Raw genomic sequence first — 20,346 nt, 5'->3', positions numbered from 1 at the left:
AGGACACGTGGGCAGAGTGAACACCGTTCATGAGTGGGGGTGGTGGAGGACACGTGGGCAGAGTGAACACCGTTCATGAGTGGGGGTGGTGGAGGACACGCGAGCAGAGTGAACACCGTTCATGAGTGGGGGTGGTGGAGGACACGTGGGCAGAGTGAACACCGTTCATGAGTGGGGGTGGTGGAGGACACGTGGGCAGAGTGAACACCGTTCATGAGTGGGGGTTGTGGAGAACACGTGGGCAGAGTGAACACCGTTCATGAGTGGGGGTTGTGGAGGACACGCGAGCAGAGTGAACACCGTTCATGAGTGGGGGTGGTGGAGGACACGTGGGCAGAGTGAACACCGTTCATGAGTGGGGGTGGTGGAGGACACGTGGGCAGAGTGAACACCGTTCATGAGTGGGGGTGGTGGAGGACACGCGAGCAGAGTGAACACCGTTCATGAGTGGGGGTTGTGGAGGACACGTGGGCAGAGTGAACACCGTTCATGAGTGGGGGGTGTGAAGGACACGTGGGCAGAGTGAACACCATTCATGAGTGGGGGTGGTGGAGGACACGCGAGCAGAGTGAACACCGTTCATGAGTGGGGGTTGTGGATGACACGCGGGCAGAGTGAACACCGTTCATGAGTGGGGGTGGTGGAGTACACGCGGGCAGAGTGAACACCGTTCATGAGTGGGGGTTGTGGAGGACACGTGGGCAGAGTGAACACCGTTCATGAGTGGGGGTGGTGGAGAACACGTGGGCAGAGTGAACACCGTTCATGAGTGGGGGTGGTGAAGGACACGTGGGCAGAGTGAACACCGTTCATGAGTGGGGGTGGTGGAGGACACGTGGGCAGAGTGAACACCGTTCATGAGTGGGGGTGGTGGAGGACACGCGAGCAGAGTGAACACCGTTCATGAGTGGGGGTGGTGGAGGACACGTGGGCAGAGTGAACACCGTTCATGAGTGGGGGTGGTGGAGGACACGTGGGCAGAGTGAACACCGTTCATGAGTGGGGGTTGTGGAGAACACGTGGGCAGAGTGAACACCGTTCATGAGTGGGGGTTGTGGAGGACACGCGAGCAGAGTGAACACCGTTCATGAGTGGGGGTGGTGGAGGACACGTGGGCAGAGTGAACACCGTTCATGAGTGGGGGTGGTGGAGGACACGTGGGCAGAGTGAACACCGTTCATGAGTGGGGGTGGTGGAGGACACGCGAGCAGAGTGAACACCGTTCATGAGTGGGGGTTGTGGATGACACGTGGGCAGAGTGAACACCGTTCATGAGTGGGGGTGGTGGAGGACACGTGGGCAGAGTGAACACTGTTCATGAGTGGGGGTTGTGGAGGACACGCGAGCAGAGTGAACACCGTTCATGAGTGGGGGTGGTGGAGGACACGTGGGCAGAGTGAACACCGTTCATGAGTGGGGGTGGTGGAGGACACGCAAGCAGAGTGAACACCGTTCATGAGTGGGGGTTGTGGAGGACACGTGGGCAGAGTGAACACCGTTCATGAGTGGGGGTTGTGGAGGACACGCGAGCAGAGTGAACACCGTTCATGAGTGGGGGTGGTGGAGGACACGTGGGCAGAGTGAATACCGTTCATGAGTGGGGGTGGTGGAGGACACGTGGGCAGAGTGAACACCGTTCATGAGTGAGGGTGGTGGATGACACGTGGGCAGAGTGAACACTGTTTATGAGTGGGGGTTGTGGAGGACACGTGGGCAGAGTGAGCACCGTTCATGAGTGGGGGTGGTGGATGACACGTGGGCAGAGTGAACACTGTTCATGAGTGGGATTTGTGGTGAACACGTGGGCAGAGTGAACACTGTTCATGAGTGGGGGTTGTGGAGGACACGTGGGCAGAGTGAACACCGTTCATGAGTGGGGGGTGTGAAGGACACGTGGGCAGAGTGAACACCGTTCATGAGTGGGGGTGGTGGAGGACACGTGGGCAGAGTGAACACCGTTCATGAGTGGGGGTGGTGGAGGACACGCGAGCAGAGTGAACACCGTTCATGAGTGGGGGTTGTGGATGACACGCGGGCAGAGTGAACACCGTTCATGAGTGGGGGTGGTGGAGAACACGCGGGCAGAGTGAACACCGTTCATGAGTGGGGGTTGTGGATGACACGCGGGCAGAGTGAACACCGTTCATGAGTGGGGATTGTGGAGAACACGTGGGCAGAGTGAACACCGTTCATGAGTGGGGGTTGTGGAGATCACCTGGGCAGAGTGAACACCGTTCATGAGTGGGGGTTGTGGAGGACACGTGGGCAGAGTGAACACCGTTCATGAGTGGGGGTGGTGGAGGACACGTGGGCAGAGTGAACACCGTTCATGAGTGAGGGTGGTGGATGACACGTGGGCAGAGTGAACACTGTTTATGAGTGGGGGTTGTGGAGGACACGTGGGCAGAGTGAACACCGTTCATGAGTGGGGGTGGTGGATGACACGTGGGCAGAGTGAACACTGTTTATGAGTGGGGGTTGTGGAGGACAGGTGGGCAGAGTGAACACCGTTCATGAGTGGGGGTGGTGGATGACACGTGGGCAGAGTGAACACTGTTCATGAGTGGGAGTTGTGGAGATCACCTGGGCAGAGTGAACACCGTTCATGAGTGGGGGTTGTGGAGGACACGTGGGCAGAGTGAACACCGTCCCTGAGTGGGGGTGGTGGAGACCACGTGGGCAGAGTGAACCCCGTTCATGAGTGGGGGTTGTGGAGCACACGGTGGCGTGAGAGGCTACGCGGTTTGAATTCGTGAACCAATGTTGGTGACGAAAACTATTCGTGGATGAAGTGGGTTTTTTTCGCCTCTTAATAGTTATCATTATTTTAGGCGACTGCGAGTGGACGAAAACCATCTCGCATGACGATCACGACAACGGCTGCTCACCAACTGCGGAGGGCATGGCTGTGACGAGGTGACATGAACGAGTCTGAATGAAGAGGTGGACTGAGGTTATTACTAATGTTATTCGAGACCGCAGTGCACTAAGAAAGACCAACATTTGGCAGTTTGTATATGTGTGTGCACACTAATATTTACACCAAAAAAAACGAGAGATGTAGACAAGATATGGAGGTGTAGTGAGATGAGAGATGTGGTGAGAGGGTTGAATTTCGCCGTCACCCTTAAACACATCCCAGTTGATGATAGCATTACCCAGGTCGACGTAGCCCTTAAGGGTTTGGGACACATTACAGCAGACGTGGCAAGATCGGAAATCGCTGAAATCCTCAAAAACGCTAAGACACCTATTAGCAACATCAGTAAAGATGAGCACTTTGAGCTTTCTCAATAAAAAAAAAGAGATGACATCGTCATCCTCTCAGCCGACAAGGGCAATGCCACAGTTATCATGGACAAAACCACATACAATAACAAAATTCAGGACCTACCTAATGATGGTAGCTATACCACAATTAAAAGAGTTCCCACCAACCGCCTTGTTACGAAAACCAACAATATCATCACTGATTCGACATCTTTGGTCGAACCAACCAAGCAGTTTTCCTTAAAACCCTCTGCTGCTAGACCACCCAGATTGTATGGCTTACCAAAAATCCGTAAAGAAGGGACACCCCTTCGTCCTATTGTCTCCACCATTGACTCACCCACCTACAAACTGGCTCCATTTCTGTCTGAGACCTTACAACCATTCACTTTCAAGACCACCTCAGCTGTACTCAGCTCACTTGGTATCGTTAATTAAGGACATCTCACTATCTCAAGGTGATTTGCTCGTTAGTGTCGATGTGGTCTCTTTGTTTATCAAACTTCCGGTGCTTGACACCATTGCAATCATTGAAGATTTGGTCCAACAAGGACTGAATGCTGATGTACCGGCCCTGGTGAGACACTGCCTCACCAATGCTTCACCTGGAATGGCACATTCTACAAACAATTTGAAGGTACCCCAATGGGTTCTCCCTTATCTCCAGTTGTAGCCAATGTTTCATGGAAAAATTTGAGACAGATGCCATCCAGGAATCCACTCTACGTCCCTCTTTGTGGAAGAGGTACGTAGATGACACGTTCGTCATCTGGCCACATGGCCGACCAGCTCTGAACCAATTCCTCAACCAGATTAATTCCATACACCCAGCCATCAAATTCACCATGGAGGTGGAAAAGGATAGCAAGTTACCATTCTTGGATGTTTTAATCGAAAAGAGACCAGACGGCTCAATGGGACACTGTCTACAGGAAAGCCACCCATAAGGATGCCTACCTAAAACCTGACTCCAACCACCATCCATCCCAGAAGAATTCCCTCATCAAAACTCTACACCATAGAGCTCGATGTATTTCTGACCGTCATCACCTAGCCAGTGAACTGGAACACGTACACCAAGTTCTCAGATGAATGGATATTCAGAATACACAATCCGTAAAGCTATCACCCCAACCGTTGAGAAAGAACCATCTGAGGACCCAATCAAAACCATCACCTTGCCATACATAGCAGGGGTCACTAAAAATATTTCAAAAATCATGAACAAACGCAAGATCCAGGTTCGATTTAACACAGTACATAAAATTAGTTATCTGATCCCATCTGTGAAGAATGTGATCCCTGACAGGCAATACCCCGGCGTCTACAAACTAAGCTGTGCCTGCGGCAATAGTTACATTAGGGAAACTAAGCGACATGTCTCGGACCGTGTTCGTGAATATAAGGCAGATCTGAAACACAGTAGGACCAACACCTCGGCCGTGGCTGATCATTGTTTTAATACGATGGGCTCACACGAAATTGATTTCTCCTGGACGAAGGTACTTTGTAAACCCACTGGCTATCAACAAAGATTCGTTCATGAAGCCATCCATATTTATAGACGCAGACACAATTTCAACCGGGAAGATGGATACAAACTGAGCAATCATTGAAAGGACGTTATTAATCAGTTTTAAGTCATAACTGGCTGTGATGTTTCCATCCTGCCACCTTCCGATGTTAGTTGTTATTTGTGGCTCTCTGATTTTACATTAACAGGTTAAATTTCTCAGCCACCTCGCGCGGCGACGTGGCTGCGGCTCTGAGATCTCACATTACATGCTAATTTCTCTCACATTAACATCAATAGCCCCGCCCACTTCGTTTATGGCCCTTGGGCTACACTCATTTTACACCCATTTCAAACCTTTCAAACAGTCTGCCTCAGCAGCTTTCTTCTATTTTTTTCTCCTGATGATGACCGCTTGCGTTGCGATCGAAACGTCCTTGTTTTTTTGTTATTTTTAGTTATTTTCTTTGAACCTTTCTACGTGACTTTACCAAAAGACCCAAAGAACATGAGATGAGAGGTGTAGACAAGAGATAGAGTAGTGTGATGAGAGACAAGAGCTGCAGATAATTTCATGTTACAGAGCGTCTTTCGTGCAATTGCATCCCACAAAAAAATAAAAAAAGTTATTTGTTTGTCTATGTTTTCATGGTTTTGGGGGCGGGGTTCCCTTGAGCTACTCGGGGGGGGGGGGGGGTGGGGGCTGACACTGTAGCCCAGTTACCTTTTGCCAAGTGCCACCGCTGCAGAGCCGGCCAACTTCTGCAAAAACCCTCCATTGGGTGGAATTGCCCCACAGGACATCCCATTGCGAAGACCCTCGTTCAGAGGACCGTTGAGACGTAGTTTCTGCCTTGCCGGATGCAAGGGGCATTGCGATTAAATCAATGGGACTTGTTGCCCGCCGTTTAGTCAGCTTCTCGATTCGAGCGTAGCAAGTGTGACGGTTTCGACTCAGTGCCCTACACGAAAAAAAGCATCGTCGAACCTGTAGTTATCTTTTAACAAATCACATTTGTGTGTCCATAATAGTTTTTTTTGTTTTGGGTTAGATCACGTAAATATAAACGTGTCGTTAAACCCGCCACCACCCGACACAGCCAATTAGTAAGGTTTGTCATGTAAACAGAACATAACAATTCGTTACTAGTACAGCACACCGGTGTGTTGGAGAGCAAAGCCACAACATTTACAATCTGAGTACGACGTTTCGCCAGTAATTACAATTAGCTTCATCAGGCGATAGCCAGATTTGTAGAGAAATCCTCCTGTTTTGTTCCTTCAATAGAGGGATAAATGTTACGTCATATAACACACATTGCTGTTATATGTCAACCTGCGTAATTTTAGAAATAGTTTCGAGGAACATTAAGTTATAAAAAAAAAATAACCGTGGCTGCGTGCGGGTCTGCATCTCGCTGTGGACGTTCAAAATCCCCGGCGGTGTTACTCGACAAAGTAGCAGGCCACGTGTGCCGACGTTTGTGGTCCCAATATTGTTGAATTTCGGTAAGTTACTCGCAATTTTTACTTCATTGGGAAAAACCATGTGCCATCATCATTATCCCCCGCACCCCCCATTTTCTTTCCAGTGCTGCCATTACCTTGTGCCACATGAGGACAGATGCCCCCTTTGGATCCCGTTGGCCTAAGACTGCAGCAGCAACATTGCAATAGTTTGGAGGTGTTTTTTGAGTCACGGAGGTATTCATTTAACCCTTACCCGTTCTGAGATGTCAGTTGCAGGGTAGGTCCCTTGAAGCTCGGAACGTGCAAGCGGCTAGCGTCAATTGTATTTAGAGAGGTGTAGTAGCGCCGTTGTTTTCAAATAAATTGTTACCGCAGAGAACCGTAGCAACATGACTGTACTCTGACAGCTGATGTCAAACTGTGCAACACGACCTCCTGCATGGCCTTGTGGGAACCTTGGTACCAGTAAAGTTATTTTATTTATCGGTAAAGTTATTTTATTTACCGGGAAACTTATTTACCGGGAAACTTATTTACCGGTAAAGATATTTTATTAATTGTATTTATTTATCTGGCGTACAGGTATACTTACATCATCAGAACATAATCAGAAGAAAAACTGATGACGTAAATGTACGTCATCGGGATGGGAACGGGTTAAGTGCTCTGTAAACGCCAATCCTGATCCCCACAGCTTACCCAGCCACTGCGGGTCAGTGATTTTTGCCATGGAAGAGCGAATGTTGGGCAGAGGCATCAAAGATAACTGCATCAAGACCCTTGCTGCAACGAGAAGGGGGAACGGGGAAGCACGTCAGTGTACAATTGATATCCAAAAACATAATTCAACGGGCGCATGGAACACTTTCTCCAATTGCTAAATCACACGGAATGTGCCCGATGTCATCACATTTCAGCAGCTCAATCTTTACAAAATACGGATGCCCTTCCCTTGCGTGCACGGCATTCCAGTTTTTTTCCCAACACTCAAAGAATACCTGACGAGATGAAAAATTGTCCAGATATTGTAAGTTTGATGCTCCTGAAAAGGAATGTTTAGCGGATTAAAAAAGCGATGCCGCTTTACACCTTTCTCCCTGCAGCTACGCGATTCTATCTGCAGTGGTTCAATTCAAGAACTTCACGGGGGTTCGCATTTACAGAGAAGCCGGCAGACTATTTTGCAATGCGATGGAATAAAATGGAAATGTGTTATGCTTATTGACTTCATCCAGGGGAGCCTCACCGAGTCTCAAGACTGTTACAAGATTTCCTGCCAAATTTCCCAGTGTGGGGTGTGGGGTTGCAACGTGTCGTCCCAATTGAGTACTTTTCAGGTAATTATTCAGTGAATGTGTTGGGCAATACCAGTTGCAATGCACGCTGTTGTTGTTGTTGTTGAGCAAATAATAACTGTGTCGTTGTTTCAGCATCATGTCCGACGTTTCATTCCACGTTCTGGTGGGAGCTTCTTCGGGACACACATTCACGGTCAATTTCGGTTCCCAAAAAAACTCGCAGCACGCGGAGCGAAACGTCGGACGTCGTACCGAAACGAGACGCGGTTGAGGACCGAGGACGCATCGGGAGGAGACACGCAAGTGCGTTGTGTCGCCAAAAAGTTGGCGGCGGCGACGACGACGACGGGGATGCGTGATGGGGAACTGCTACTAGCATCTCCCTCTAGAGGCAACTATGTAGACTGTAGCGCATCGCCCTCTGGAGGCAACTTTGTAGAACATTGCCCTCTAGAGGCAACTACGTAGCGCATCGCCCTCTAGAGGCAACTTTGTAGAGCATCGCCCTCTGTAGGCAACTTTGTTAAGAGTATCGCCTTCTAGAAGCAACTACGTAGAGCATCGCCAGCAGATGATTGAACCACACACACTGAATGCATTTGATACATTGCACGTGTACCAAGTGCCCCTTGTACATGTTTGTGTTCATCACGTTGACAGATCACTCCTGGGTGAAGGCTTCCCCAAAACCACGTCGGTCATTCAGATGGTTGTGACGGTGGCTCACTAAACCGTTTCATGTGAAGCAGGTTGAGTGGCCAGAACCGGTTCGGAATATCACTAGGACCACTAAAACGAAGCTGTCATTGTTCCGGGTAAAGCCCCCTTCTGAGCTGTGTAGCTCTTTTTCAGAAGAGATCTGGCTTCCACAAGTGATAGCTCAACGAAGTGGCTTATCGTGTGGAAATCTATAGCAGATAGATATAATTAAAAAAAAACACGTGATGCTGATGATTCTAAATGTGGAGGGAAAACCCGAAGGTCCCGGAGAAAAATCCGTGCGACCACGGGGAGAGAGAGACACGCAAACTCCGAATGTACAGCAGGCGTCGGGGTCGTGATCAAACCCACGGATTCCTGCAAACCAGGCGAGGGAGATAACATCTCCTAGCCACCGTATTACGCTCCATATCACCTGCCGCCTCTGTTAGCCGTGGCCTGGAGTCAAAATCAGGTCGCCGTGTTCATGCGCTAACTGGTGGATATTGTGTCACCTGAGTGATCTACTGCAATGCCATAGCACATTTCGAAGCCTAAGTTACGTAGTTTATGCGAACAAGGTCAACATTTCTAGTTTTTTACCTCTAACCTAATAACTTTACTTACTGGTCCGATCTATGGTTTTCAATATATCCTTGCACAAACATGAGTCTCATTTAAACTTCCTGCAATGGATCAGGTTTTATTTAATATATTGTAACTTACATTTGTCTCACGAGCATAGTTTTAACACTACTTGTTATTGTGTTATAAAGTTATTGTTATGGTTATCATGATAACACAAGATGACACATTTTTTTCCCTTTCAACCCAGTGTTATTTCAGTTGTGCTGTTGGCATCATCTCTACCTCTGAGAATCCCTCAAGTCACCTCGCGTCTTGCCAGTATAGGGCAGCACTTTTTTTTTGTTTATTTGTTTATTTGTTCAGTTTTAGGCCGCCGTAGTGGCGAGATGTTATCTCCCTCGCCTGGTATGCAGGAGGTCCGTGGGTTCGATCCTACCCTGACCCCTGCTGTATATTTGGAGTTTGCGTCCTCTGGCTTTTCCCTCAAAATGTAGAAGTAACGTGCGTTTAGAGTATTTGGCTGCTATAAGTAAAACACTTGATTGAGCTATAATTTGTGATAGCCAGGTCGCTTCTGAAAAAGAGCTATATAGCTCAGTGGGCCTTACCTGGTAAAATAAAAAAAATAGTTTGGTTGAGATATTCAAATTCAATTCATGAATATCTCTGTGGGGTAAATTAACTCACTTAAAGTAATATATCACGGTTGGACCTGAATGGCTTTCCCACTCGTGTTGAATAACCTCCACTATGTTTATAAAGCGAGTCTTTAAAGATATTTTTAGCGACAACAAAAACTGCCCGAGCAAGTTTTTTCGCGGTTGCACTGTATGGCTCTCCCGTGCGTTTCGGATTGGCCCGCTCGTCGTTTAGCCCAATGCCCGACGTTTCGCACTGTAGGCCGTGAACTTCTTCAGAAGTTTCTAAACTAAAACTGAACCATTTAAAACATTTTTTTTCATCACGTAAGGCCCACTGACCTACATCGTTTTTTTTCAGAAGCGACCTGACTTCCACAAATGATAGCTCAACGAAGTGACTGATCGAGTGGAAATTTATAGCAGACAAATAATCTAGACGCACGTTTAATAATAGGGCTATTCCCCTTTTTTCAAGGACAATGCTTATATTATCATAGTATGTTTTTTTTATTGCAGTTTGACTGCAATTATTGTGGTTAATGCAGACATGAATCCTTGTAAAAAGGTTTCAGTTTTGTTGCCAGAAAAAAGGGGAAAAACCCTATTATTATATTTTGGTACTGGCAAAGGAGGTCTAATGATAGAGAAGCACGTTTCTTAACGTGGAGGAAAACCCGGAGGACCCAGGTAAAAAAAAATCCACACGACTACAGGGAGAGAGACACGCACACTCCAAATATGCAGTAGGCGTCAGGGTCTGGACCGAACCCACGACCTCCTGTATACCAGTCGAGCTCGTTAACATCTTGCCACCGTGGAGCCCTGATGGCTTCTCGTAAGTGCGTCAGACATCACGCTGAACAGCGCGCTCGACGCGAACACATGCACACACGCACGCACACAGAGCTCGACAAAAACGCGACTCCCGCACAGAATTCTGAACTACGAACAACCGCACCTTTAGATTCGTACCGCGTTTGTCAACAGAATCACCCGGAGCAAGCCCGTTGTTCAAATATGTGTTTAAACAATCCAAGCATTGGAGGGACATTGCCAGTGATGAAAGTCACACGATGAGCTACTGTATATATACATAATTCGACGTTATATATTTTTTTTCTAAGACAACTATCATAAGTGAAACGGCGCTCAAGTTATTGTTTACTAATAACTTCTTTGATTTAAAGCGTGTACTCATGTGACATGTGTGAGATGTTACAGCCTTTCTTGTCAAACCACTGGTAGACGATATAAGATAAGGAAGGGCCTTACCGTCACGCCACGTGGCTTATCTTTGCCCGTCGGGGTATATTTCACATTGAGTTGTCACATTCGCCCCCCCGCCCCACCTGTCATGAAATCACCCGGGGCGCGCCAGGTCAGATCTCGGAAGCTAAGCAGGATTTTTTTCTTTTTTTGTGTTGAGCATGGATTAGCTAGTGCTCGGAGTGCGCGCAGATCCACGTACAAACCGAAGACGCGCACAAAGCCTTTCACTCAATCACATTGTGGCCTTTAGATGAAAGGACACATTTACGTAATAGGCGACGTTTCGGGCAACGGCCCTTCTCCATAGCACATAGAAACGAACGGGCCGTCTTAGGACCACGTGATTATGAAATGGACGGCATAACACGGCGCGGTGAAATCCACCGTTTTGTTGTGCGGTACTTCTATGCTGCCGTGTCTGTGTTCCCTACCTTCACCAGCGTGGTGAAGTATGGTCAACTAACCCCGACACCTGCGAGGCTTTGGGGTGGCCCTCATCCAATAGTGGACTGACAGAGGGCTGTAGGTGTACGTCCACATTTATAATAATTTCAAAAAACAACACTGAGATGTTATCTATGTACGTGCTATGCGTACATGTAATACATTGGCCAATTTACCGGATGATTTTAATCTACATTGTCTTATGGTTGTTATTGTTTGACTTGCATCCCACTGGGATTTTTGCACACAGCTTTGAAATACGGTGTTTTTTTCTGAAATACTTAGCTTTTTTCCCCAGGACTTTTCTGTTGAGTTTAGTCTAGTCATTTTAAGATGCTTCTTGTTCATGTTTTTGTTTTGTTGCGATTGCACCCGAGTCAATAGCCGCATGGCTCGCAGGGTTATACCTAATAAATGAAACTGAACCTTCTGTACAAACTAGTTGGGGGCGGGTGGTGGTGGTGGGGGGGAACAAGTGGAAGACTGTCGCTGGGTTTTCTCCTGCTCACCTTGCTCTCAACAAGTCACCTGCAAGGTATGTGTTGTTCGTGTTTTGGCAGCTTCTCCGCGTGTATTTATAGGCCAGGTTATGACGCAAGCCAACGATGTCTTAGCAGCGTCTGTCACATGGTGCTGCAGTCGGATAGGTCGACACACCTGCCACGGAGTGGGTTCGCTGTTGCCAGATATGTTGGTGTTCTAAAAGGGCTGGAAAGCTTACATTCCTAATGAATATGACGGGGGTCTACACTTGTAACTACAAACATACAAATAAACCCCCCAAATATTTGAATATAGGCCCCCAAAGGATGAGAAGCCTGGGCGTTGATTGAGTGAACGCATTATCAGAACAGAATGTATATTTCATCTGGAGGAATCCGATGAGCTATAAAGCTCTTTTTCACAGATGTGCAGTCAGAGCGGGCAAGAACGTTACTACAACAAACGGTACAATAACACGATAGCTCAAAAGTACAAGAAAGGTGAACAAATCACCCAAACACATACAAATACAACACTAAACCATCTCCATCCTACCAGGCAAAGCCCACTTAGGTGTTAACTTATTTTTCAGAAGCGACCTGGTCACAAATGATAGCTCAACAAAGTGGCACCATCATTTGGACATTTATAGCACCGACATCATCTCAATGCATGTTTATAAATGGCAGGGTCACTGATGTTATTACCATTATTGCACTTGTTTACCTAGGGACGTCTCACGACTCTCTTCCAAGGAGGGGTCCTGCAACGTTTTTGCATGAGGGGGCAATGTTGCTTACCGTATATGCGTGTTGTTCCAAATGAGTAATTTGCAATGGAATTGTTCAGCTTTGGGATATTTGGCCAATACCGGTTACAACGTGGATGTGTTTTTTTTATGTGCCATTGGAGAAAATCCCGTGCAGAACGGAGAGAGAGAATATATAAAAACAACCATTACGTATAAAGGCGCCCCATTCGGGTATGAAACCCTTGGGTCCTTCTTAGCTGTGAGGCACGACCATAACCGTTATTCCGTCCTGCCACCCTAATGCTCAAACTTAACACTGCATGGCAACGGACAACCCTCTTCCCTAACTACAACTATCATCGTGCATCGAGCAAATTAAGCCGCCCGTAAAGTTCTATGTCGCTCTGAGTATTGTGTTTACTCACTTACAAATACAGATACTCCTCTACTTACGAACGAGTTCCAGATGTCTGTTCGTAAGTCGATCTGTTCGTAAGTCCAACTCTACTCCTGTCGATTCCAAACATGTTGTACGGCGTGTACACTAAACACGAGGAATGGCTTTAAAAGTTGTATACTACTCCTGTAGGTGTAGATGCCACTGTTTCTTCATGTTCTACAGATGTAGATGCCACCACCGCTGTATATTGAGCAGCGGTTGAACTTACGACTCTCGGTCAGAACAGGCAACTAGACATACGGACAGGTTTGTTCGTATCTCTGAAAGTTAATAAGTCGAACGTTCGTAAGTAGAGGAGTTTATTTACAATTCGATGTTCGTAAGTAGAGGAGTACACGTGCGGTGGCTCCTTCACTTATACACATTTTAATTTACGAACAGACCTCTGGAACCTAACTCGTTTGTAAGTAGAGGAGTCCCTGTACTCAATACGGCCCCAATTAACAGTGAACCTACACCGTCACCACCTCCTGTGGAGTACGACACTAAAGCCAACTGAAAATCAGGCGACACCCAACCACCTATTCTGAGCAGATCAAATGATCAATCTGCGTAAATTAGTATGGGCAATACATTCTTAAATACCTTATTGAGATAACAAAAAAATAACGATAAGTTTTGAATAAATTAATTCGCGGTTAAATTATTTAGCGGCACGTGCGTTCAATTAGAGATTCTCTTTTCATTTAATGCAACCAGCAAGATCGCTGTTGTCATTAATCCACACACGCCTGAATATAAATCATCGTATTAACATCTGCGGGTAATTTAGATAATTAGGTAAATATGATCGCTGCCTATGATTATAATCAGATTTTTTTTCAATACGTAATTAGCCTTGCCAGTGCTAATTTAATTAACACGTAAACCTTGACTAATTAGCTGCACGAAATATGAATGTGTACACGCACGTCTGGTTCAATTTTGGAAACTGGTTCAAAAACGAGGGCCGCCCAATCTGGCAAGATGATGAGGTCATCATTACCAGTCGTGGCACCTCCAAGTAGCACGGTTTGCTAACTTACGGTGCGAAAGAAGTTTCGACATACGTACATACATACATACACCTCATCATCAATTCCTTCTGAGATCAAGGAGGTACCATGTGTGAGGCCCCCCAAATCCCTCTGGGTTTTTTTTTAAGTGGCCAAGAATTGGCAGTACAGCAAGTGAGTCCCCGATCTGTCCGCCTGTGCTAACATGAGTTTTTTTTATTGAATGTCCCGTGGATTTTCTCCGGCCACTCCGGTTTCCTCCCACGCATAAAGAAGCCAGTACTCATTAAAACAAGGAGTTGGCCAATAATCCCAATTCAAGTTGGACTCTTTCTATAAATATATCTTGAAACCCGATGAGACTTTCAGGGATAAGTAAAACGAAATTTGCCACCATGGAACCTTCCGAAAAGGTAATGAGACTCTGCAATTCTTTCCTGAATTAAAAAAAACCCTCTTTTTTCTGGCAACAAAACAGGTGTTAAGATGTTAAAACACCAAACTGAAACCTTTTACAATGAATCTTGTCTGCATTCACCACAATGCTCTGATAAAAACAAGATGACGTTTCGATTGCAACACAAGCGTCCATCTTCAGGTGAGAAAATGATCACATCTTTCCAATGATTGCTAAATCGGAATCCATCTTCTCGATTAAAGTTTTGTCTGTGTTTGTATATCTGGATGGCTTCATGAACAAATTTCTGATGGTGGTCTGAGGGTTTGCAGAGCACCTTGGTCTCGGAAAAAACAATGTCATATGGTGTAGTGTTTTGATTAACGAGAATCTCTCCTGATCTCTCGTCTTCTCAAGCTGGTTAAACAAAATAAACTTTAAACTGGAGCACAGGCCCGAAGGGCCGAAGTACCAAGCAGCCAGCAACGAAAGGCGCGATTGAAGGTGCAATAGATGAGAGCTTAATACGTGAATTGAACGAGCTCGTAAGAAACTGACAAAACGAGACGGTCAGAGGCATCACCAAAGCGAAGCGGCGAGAGGAAGGCAGCGGAAAGGGAAGTGTTTTGACCTTCATGACGGTGGACGAACACCGTTCAGGGGACACAAAACAGTCAAGCCCGATAGACACAAGTCCTCAACATTGGCAGAAATTGATTGAACTACTGAGCGACGCACGCATGCACGGACGGGCGGGATAAGTACCTACGAAGAACATCGGCATCGTCTTGATGAAGGTCATCACCAAGGTGCCCACGCAGAAGGACGCGACACCCATCATGGCCAACGCCTGGTCCGTCCAGCAGCGCGACAGTATCAGGTTGGCGAGGAAGCTGCTGATGTAGATGCAGCAGCCAATGGCCGTGGCGTAGCCCACGAGGTCCGGCCCAAAGCAGAGTGGCGAGCGGAGCATGAAGAGTCCCAGAAAGTCGACGAAGGCGCGCACCACCAGCTGGTAGAGCATGGCGCTGGTGAAGAGCAGGGCGAAGACCACGCGCTGGTCGCTGGGGCCACCTGGCTGCAAGCGCCATCAGTCGACGAATCAGTCCGGTCACATTATGTCTCTATGCAGTGGCGGCTCCTGCTAAATCTCTCAGGGGGGGCAAATGTCTGGATGATTGATAAGGTCCACCCATGCAATGAATAAATTAACAGCTTCAGTATGTAAAGGCAACTTCACTTCTTTAATATTAATGAAAAATAAAGTGACTCTTACAATACATCTTGTTTGTTTATATACTCACTATTAAAACAAACCACTCAAGTTTATTTTATTAAAGATTCCACTAGGTGGCGATACATTATATTGTTGGATGAAACGTGCTTACGTATGATGACGTTAGCACGTATGATGACGTAAGCACGTTAGTGCATGCCCTCCCGGAAGCCATAGAGAATGCATTGCAGCGCACCCGTTCGAAAAAAAACATCTTTGAATGTAAGTCTATGGGACCACTCGGGGCGATTCTCAGCCGGAGTGAAATCGCCCAAAAAGAGGCGGTACTCCACAGAACGTGACATGACGCTGATTGGACTATATCCAGAGGCTGACAGTGACGGCTAGCGTGACTCTGTGGTTGAATGACATTGGTGGTGCGTCGCCCAATCACCCTAATGAAGAAACCGCCCCTGTCTGTATGTACGTGTGCATGTTGAGCTTCTTTCACACCATGCGTAGCCAACCGTGCTAATCGGAGGTGCAGGTTGATGACCCCTGCCCTAGTCCTCCCCCCAGCTATGACCAGGCCTACCCCAACCACTAATACTACCCCAACCCCTATCACAACCCCTACAAATACCCCAACCCCTATCACTACCCCAACCCCTATCACAACCCCTACCAATAATCCAACCCCTATCACTTCCTAAGCCACTACCCCAACCCCTACCACTACCCAAACCCCTATCACTACTCCAACCCCTATTACTACCCCAACCCTCCTTAACCACCCCACCTGTTCTCCCGTCACCATGTAACTACACCACCACCATCACTTTTAATAACCTCTTTTTATCTCAACCATTGTCATCTTATGTCGAATGTTAAAGTGTCTTGGATTAAGGCATTATATAAATATGCATAACATGAGACGTTTTGTTTTCAATGTGGTGGCAATTGATAGCCAGTGATCCAGCTCTTTGGAAGCAAAGGTTCGTGGAAAATCTGCCGTGCTGCAAGATGGCCAGCAGAATGGTAGTACAAGTGAGCTCGTGTAACTTATCTGTGTGCAGACCTCTGAGTTGTTTCCCCATGTTTACTTTTGGTTTCCTATCACATGCAAATCCACTCAATACAAAACACAAATAACCCACCCATCCCAATGCAGGACCCTTCTCAAAAGCAATCATGAGACTCAACTGGAGCTTTCCTAAATAACGAAACGAATGTTTACACCCAGTTACAAATACCGCCGCCGTGAGGCTATGCTGTGGGCCGTAAAGCAACGTCCATTGTTGTTCTGTACTTATAAGCTTCAAACGTATGCTCACCACCTTCAACAACCCGCACTGCAAATCATCCCCTCGAACTTCACGACGTGGGGAAACCCACATCATCCAGCAGTGAGTTGACAAGAGGGATGCACACATGAATGCAGTGTAAACATAATGTGAAACCGGTGGCCGTACCTTGAACATCCCAAATCTGTAGACGTGGAGGACTCCCTTCAGGGTGACCCTGCTGACCTCTCTGGCCGTCGCCTGCGGCCTGACGTCTTTGAGCACGAAGAGCGAGTAAAAGATTGCCAGCGTGTACATGAACATTGCGGCCAGCACTGAAAACGAGCCGTGTTTGAACGAAAGCGGCAGCCTGAAGTTGGCGAAGATGTGTCCCGAGACGATGCTGCCCAGCGTGGCCGCCAAGCCAAACGACAGCTCGAGCAACATGAGCCTGCGTGAGCTGCGCCCGTGCCGCAAGGGCGTTTGAATCCCGCGCCCCTGCCGAGCCGTTCCCTGATTGGACGACGGGGCCTCCCCGACGTCACAGAGGCCGCCCCCGGGCCCTCTGCCGTCGTCGATCGCGGCGGCCGCGCTGCCGTAGCCGCCGCCGGCCGCGTGGCTTCGCGGACGGTCGGAGAACAACGGGGCGCCCTCCGACGCCTCGGCGCCGCCGTCGTCACCGTCGCGATCCCCTCCTGGCGTATCCCCGTCACTCCGCCCGACTTGCGAGCTTGGCGGCGGTGTCCAGGCTGCTTGGGCCGCGTACGCGTTGGCCCCGGCCCAGAGCGTCGAGGAACCCCCGGTGAGGCCCGAGATGAGCACGTAGCCGTAGAGCCACTGCAGGGGCATGCTCACGCCGACCACGAAGAGCAGGAGCAGCTGGGACAACAAGGTGCCCAGCAGGGGCACCACCAGCAGCAGCCGTCGACTCAGCAGGTCTCCCAGCTGACCCATGACGAGGCTGGGCACCATGGAGCTCACGCTCGAGGCGATGTTGTAGAACATGAAGAACTGCGAGGCGCGTTTTTGGGCTTCGTCTTCCGAGCCCGCCTGCGTCGTGGCGTTGCCGCCGCCGCCGCAGGCCACGTGCGTCGTGCCGTCGGAGCCGTCGTGTCGGCTGCCCAGTGTCGCTCCGCTTCGCTCATACACCAGCATGAGGATGGTCGGACCCACGAGAGAGGACGCCAGACCCGAGAGGAAGGCGACCGGCTCGGCCGAACGGCCCAGAACTTCCATGTAGGGCATCTGTGCGTGAGTGTGCTGGAGTGTGCGAGTGCAGGTGTGTGGGAGTAAAGGGAGTAAAGCGAGTGAACGCGTGCTTTCAGAGTGAATGCGTCTGTGTGAGTGTACGCGTGAGAGAGTGGTGGGGTGTGTGAGCGCGTGTGTTCGTGAAGAGTGAGTATTAATGCGAGTTGAGTGAGCGAATAAGTGTAAATGTGTGCGCGTGTGTGGGAGTGTATGTGACAAGTGTTGGCCGTGAGCACTAGCCCCAACAGTCTGTTAAGGCTATACGGGTGACCTTTATCTTTGTATTTTTGTTATAAGTGGGCCCATGCATGTTGGAATGCTAAGTCAGGGCGCCTGCGTGGGTGCTGGCCACCCACTCCCTCGCGCACCGCGCCGGCCCTCATGGGTGCTCGCTCACAGCACTTGCCCCAAATGTATGTTAAGGCTATACGGGGTATCTTTGTCTTTTTTGTGTAAGTACGAGCGTGTGTGTGAGAGCTCGTGAGTGTGTGTGGGGAGCGGTAGTGTAGTGGTTAGTGCGCTGTGCTACGAAACCCGGTGACCCGAGTTCGATTCCCGCTCACTGCCAAAACCGGTGACGATTAATTATCTGAGCAGGTCCTGGGCCCTCCACTAGGTCGACTCAGCCTCAAATGAGTACCTGGTGCGGTGTTTAAACATCGCCACTAGGGAGACAAAAGCGACGGGCGTGGTGCTGGCCACCCACTCCTTCGCGCGCCGTGCCGGCCTTCATAGGTGCTCGCAAACAGCACTTGCCCCACCAGTCTGGTAAGGTTACACGGGGGATCTTTGTCTTTGTGCGAGAACACGTGGAAAGAACAATTCCAGCGACCTGGGTTCGATTCTTAACAACGCACAGCTTTAACGGCAAGCGGCATCTTCTGAATCTGTCCTGAGGTGTGTTCCTGGGGATACAAAGGCGGTCGGGTGGGTTCCTGACCACACCAACGTCCACGGTCTCTCGTGCAATTATTTATAGACCGTACAGGCAGCAAGTGTCCGCAAACAGAGCGAATCGCCGTATTTGCAGCATGGTGAAGTTTGGTCAAGTAACCACTTCGATGGACTCATCCAGCAGTGGATTGACATTGGCGTTTGACCCTCGACCCGGATTCAACTCGCACCTTCGATTAGCACGGTTCGCAACGTACGGTGCGAAAGAAGTTCAACAGAGATCATGTGTAGATGTGTAGCTATTAGCAGGCGCATCATGCTATCGATACCAATTATGTTTTGGTCAATACTATTTTGGCATCACGTAAAATCTTCATTACAATACCAACAAAAAATTACGCCTATGAAGAAGAATGGCCCATTGCCCGAAACGTCGCCCGCCTCATATTGTTTCGCCGTTGTGTTCCGATGTCCGGTGGTTTGGCAAGGGCGCGTTGCGTGCGCTACGTTGTCACCTGTGGGCAGGGTGAGCGCGGCGCGCGTTGTCTGGACTCACCTCCGCACACCTGTCCAGGTGTGTCCGGTCCTCGCACTCTCCGCTCTACTCACTTCCCGCGGCCGCGAGAAAGAAAAAAACCCGATTTGTGTTCGTTCCTCTCCAATTCTCGTTTCACGGCACCAAGGGCACAACGCTCATCATTCACCCGCCTCTGCCCCCGCACGCGCGCTTCGCTAATTCGCCAACTTTCTGAAAAATACACAGCCGCGTCCTGTTTTTGGTTCATGTCATGTTGAACTTATTTTGCACCGTACTGTGCAAGCGGCCGACCTCTTCGGTTATGCGCGCGCGCGCGGGCGGGTTGGCGAACCACCTGCGCAGGTTGTCTGGCAACGAGGTTGTGGAGCAAGGAGCCCGCTCGCAAACATCCCCGCTGCCCTCCAACTTCACGCGGTGGCTTCACTCGAACGCGGAAACCGTGACAGCGGCACCAAGGCAAAGCAGTCGCCCACTGGTCGTTGCGCAATTGCCTGGCTCGCCGTTGGCTTCAACCCAACTCTTGGACTTCCCTTTGCCATCACCACCATCACCGCCACCATCATCATCATCACCACCACCTCGCTTCATCTGAGACTGGTCGATAAAATGCCGCCGGGAAACACTGGCCTTGCGTCCTGGGAGAGAGGAGTGTTTTTGCGATTACCTTTTCTCGTGAGTGGTCGTGTTTGTTGTTGTAGTTGTGTTACTGCACGGGTCGATCTACCGGCGCGGCAGTAATGGGCACGTCTATTAAACCTCCCCCCCTCCCGCCGTTGTCAACACAGCAGCACGAACACTGCACACGCAGCAAGTTAGCCGAGCCCGCAGTTTGCGTATGGTGGGGTGAAGTGTGGGTACTGCCACGTCTTCCGAGACGTCTGTGCAGTCG

General features: G+C 49.0%; 1 protein-coding gene across 7 annotated transcripts in view; it reads right to left on the bottom strand.

Moving 5' to 3' along the window:
* Positions 1–20,346, bottom strand: part of LOC144733356 (solute carrier family 46 member 2-like) — a 25,882-nt gene extending 5,536 nt beyond the window's left edge. Inside the window, exons 1-5 of one of the 7 annotated variants that reach the window (XR_013588346.1) lie at positions 19,476–20,102; positions 16,967–18,037; positions 15,044–15,356; positions 6,953–7,036; positions 5,508–5,745 (exon numbers count right to left, since the gene is read on the bottom strand). Coding sequence is in view for 6 of the 7 variants with exons in the window: in XM_078615222.1 (XP_078471348.1) it covers positions 2,512–2,651; positions 6,953–7,036; positions 15,044–15,356; positions 16,967–18,022 (1,593 nt within the window). In the remaining variant the exon portion in view is untranslated. The other 6 variants (XM_078615218.1, XM_078615222.1, XM_078615220.1 and 3 more) reach the window with 6 other exon arrangements.

This window comes from Lampetra planeri, chromosome 46 (genome assembly GCF_965212315.1).
Source record: "Lampetra planeri chromosome 46, kcLamPlan1.2.h2, whole genome shotgun sequence".
In the NCBI taxonomy this organism is placed as follows: domain Eukaryota; kingdom Metazoa; phylum Chordata; class Hyperoartia; order Petromyzontiformes; family Petromyzontidae; genus Lampetra; species Lampetra planeri.
Note: the sequence above shows the minus strand (reverse complement) of the source record. Positions and strands in the feature narration are given on the sequence as shown.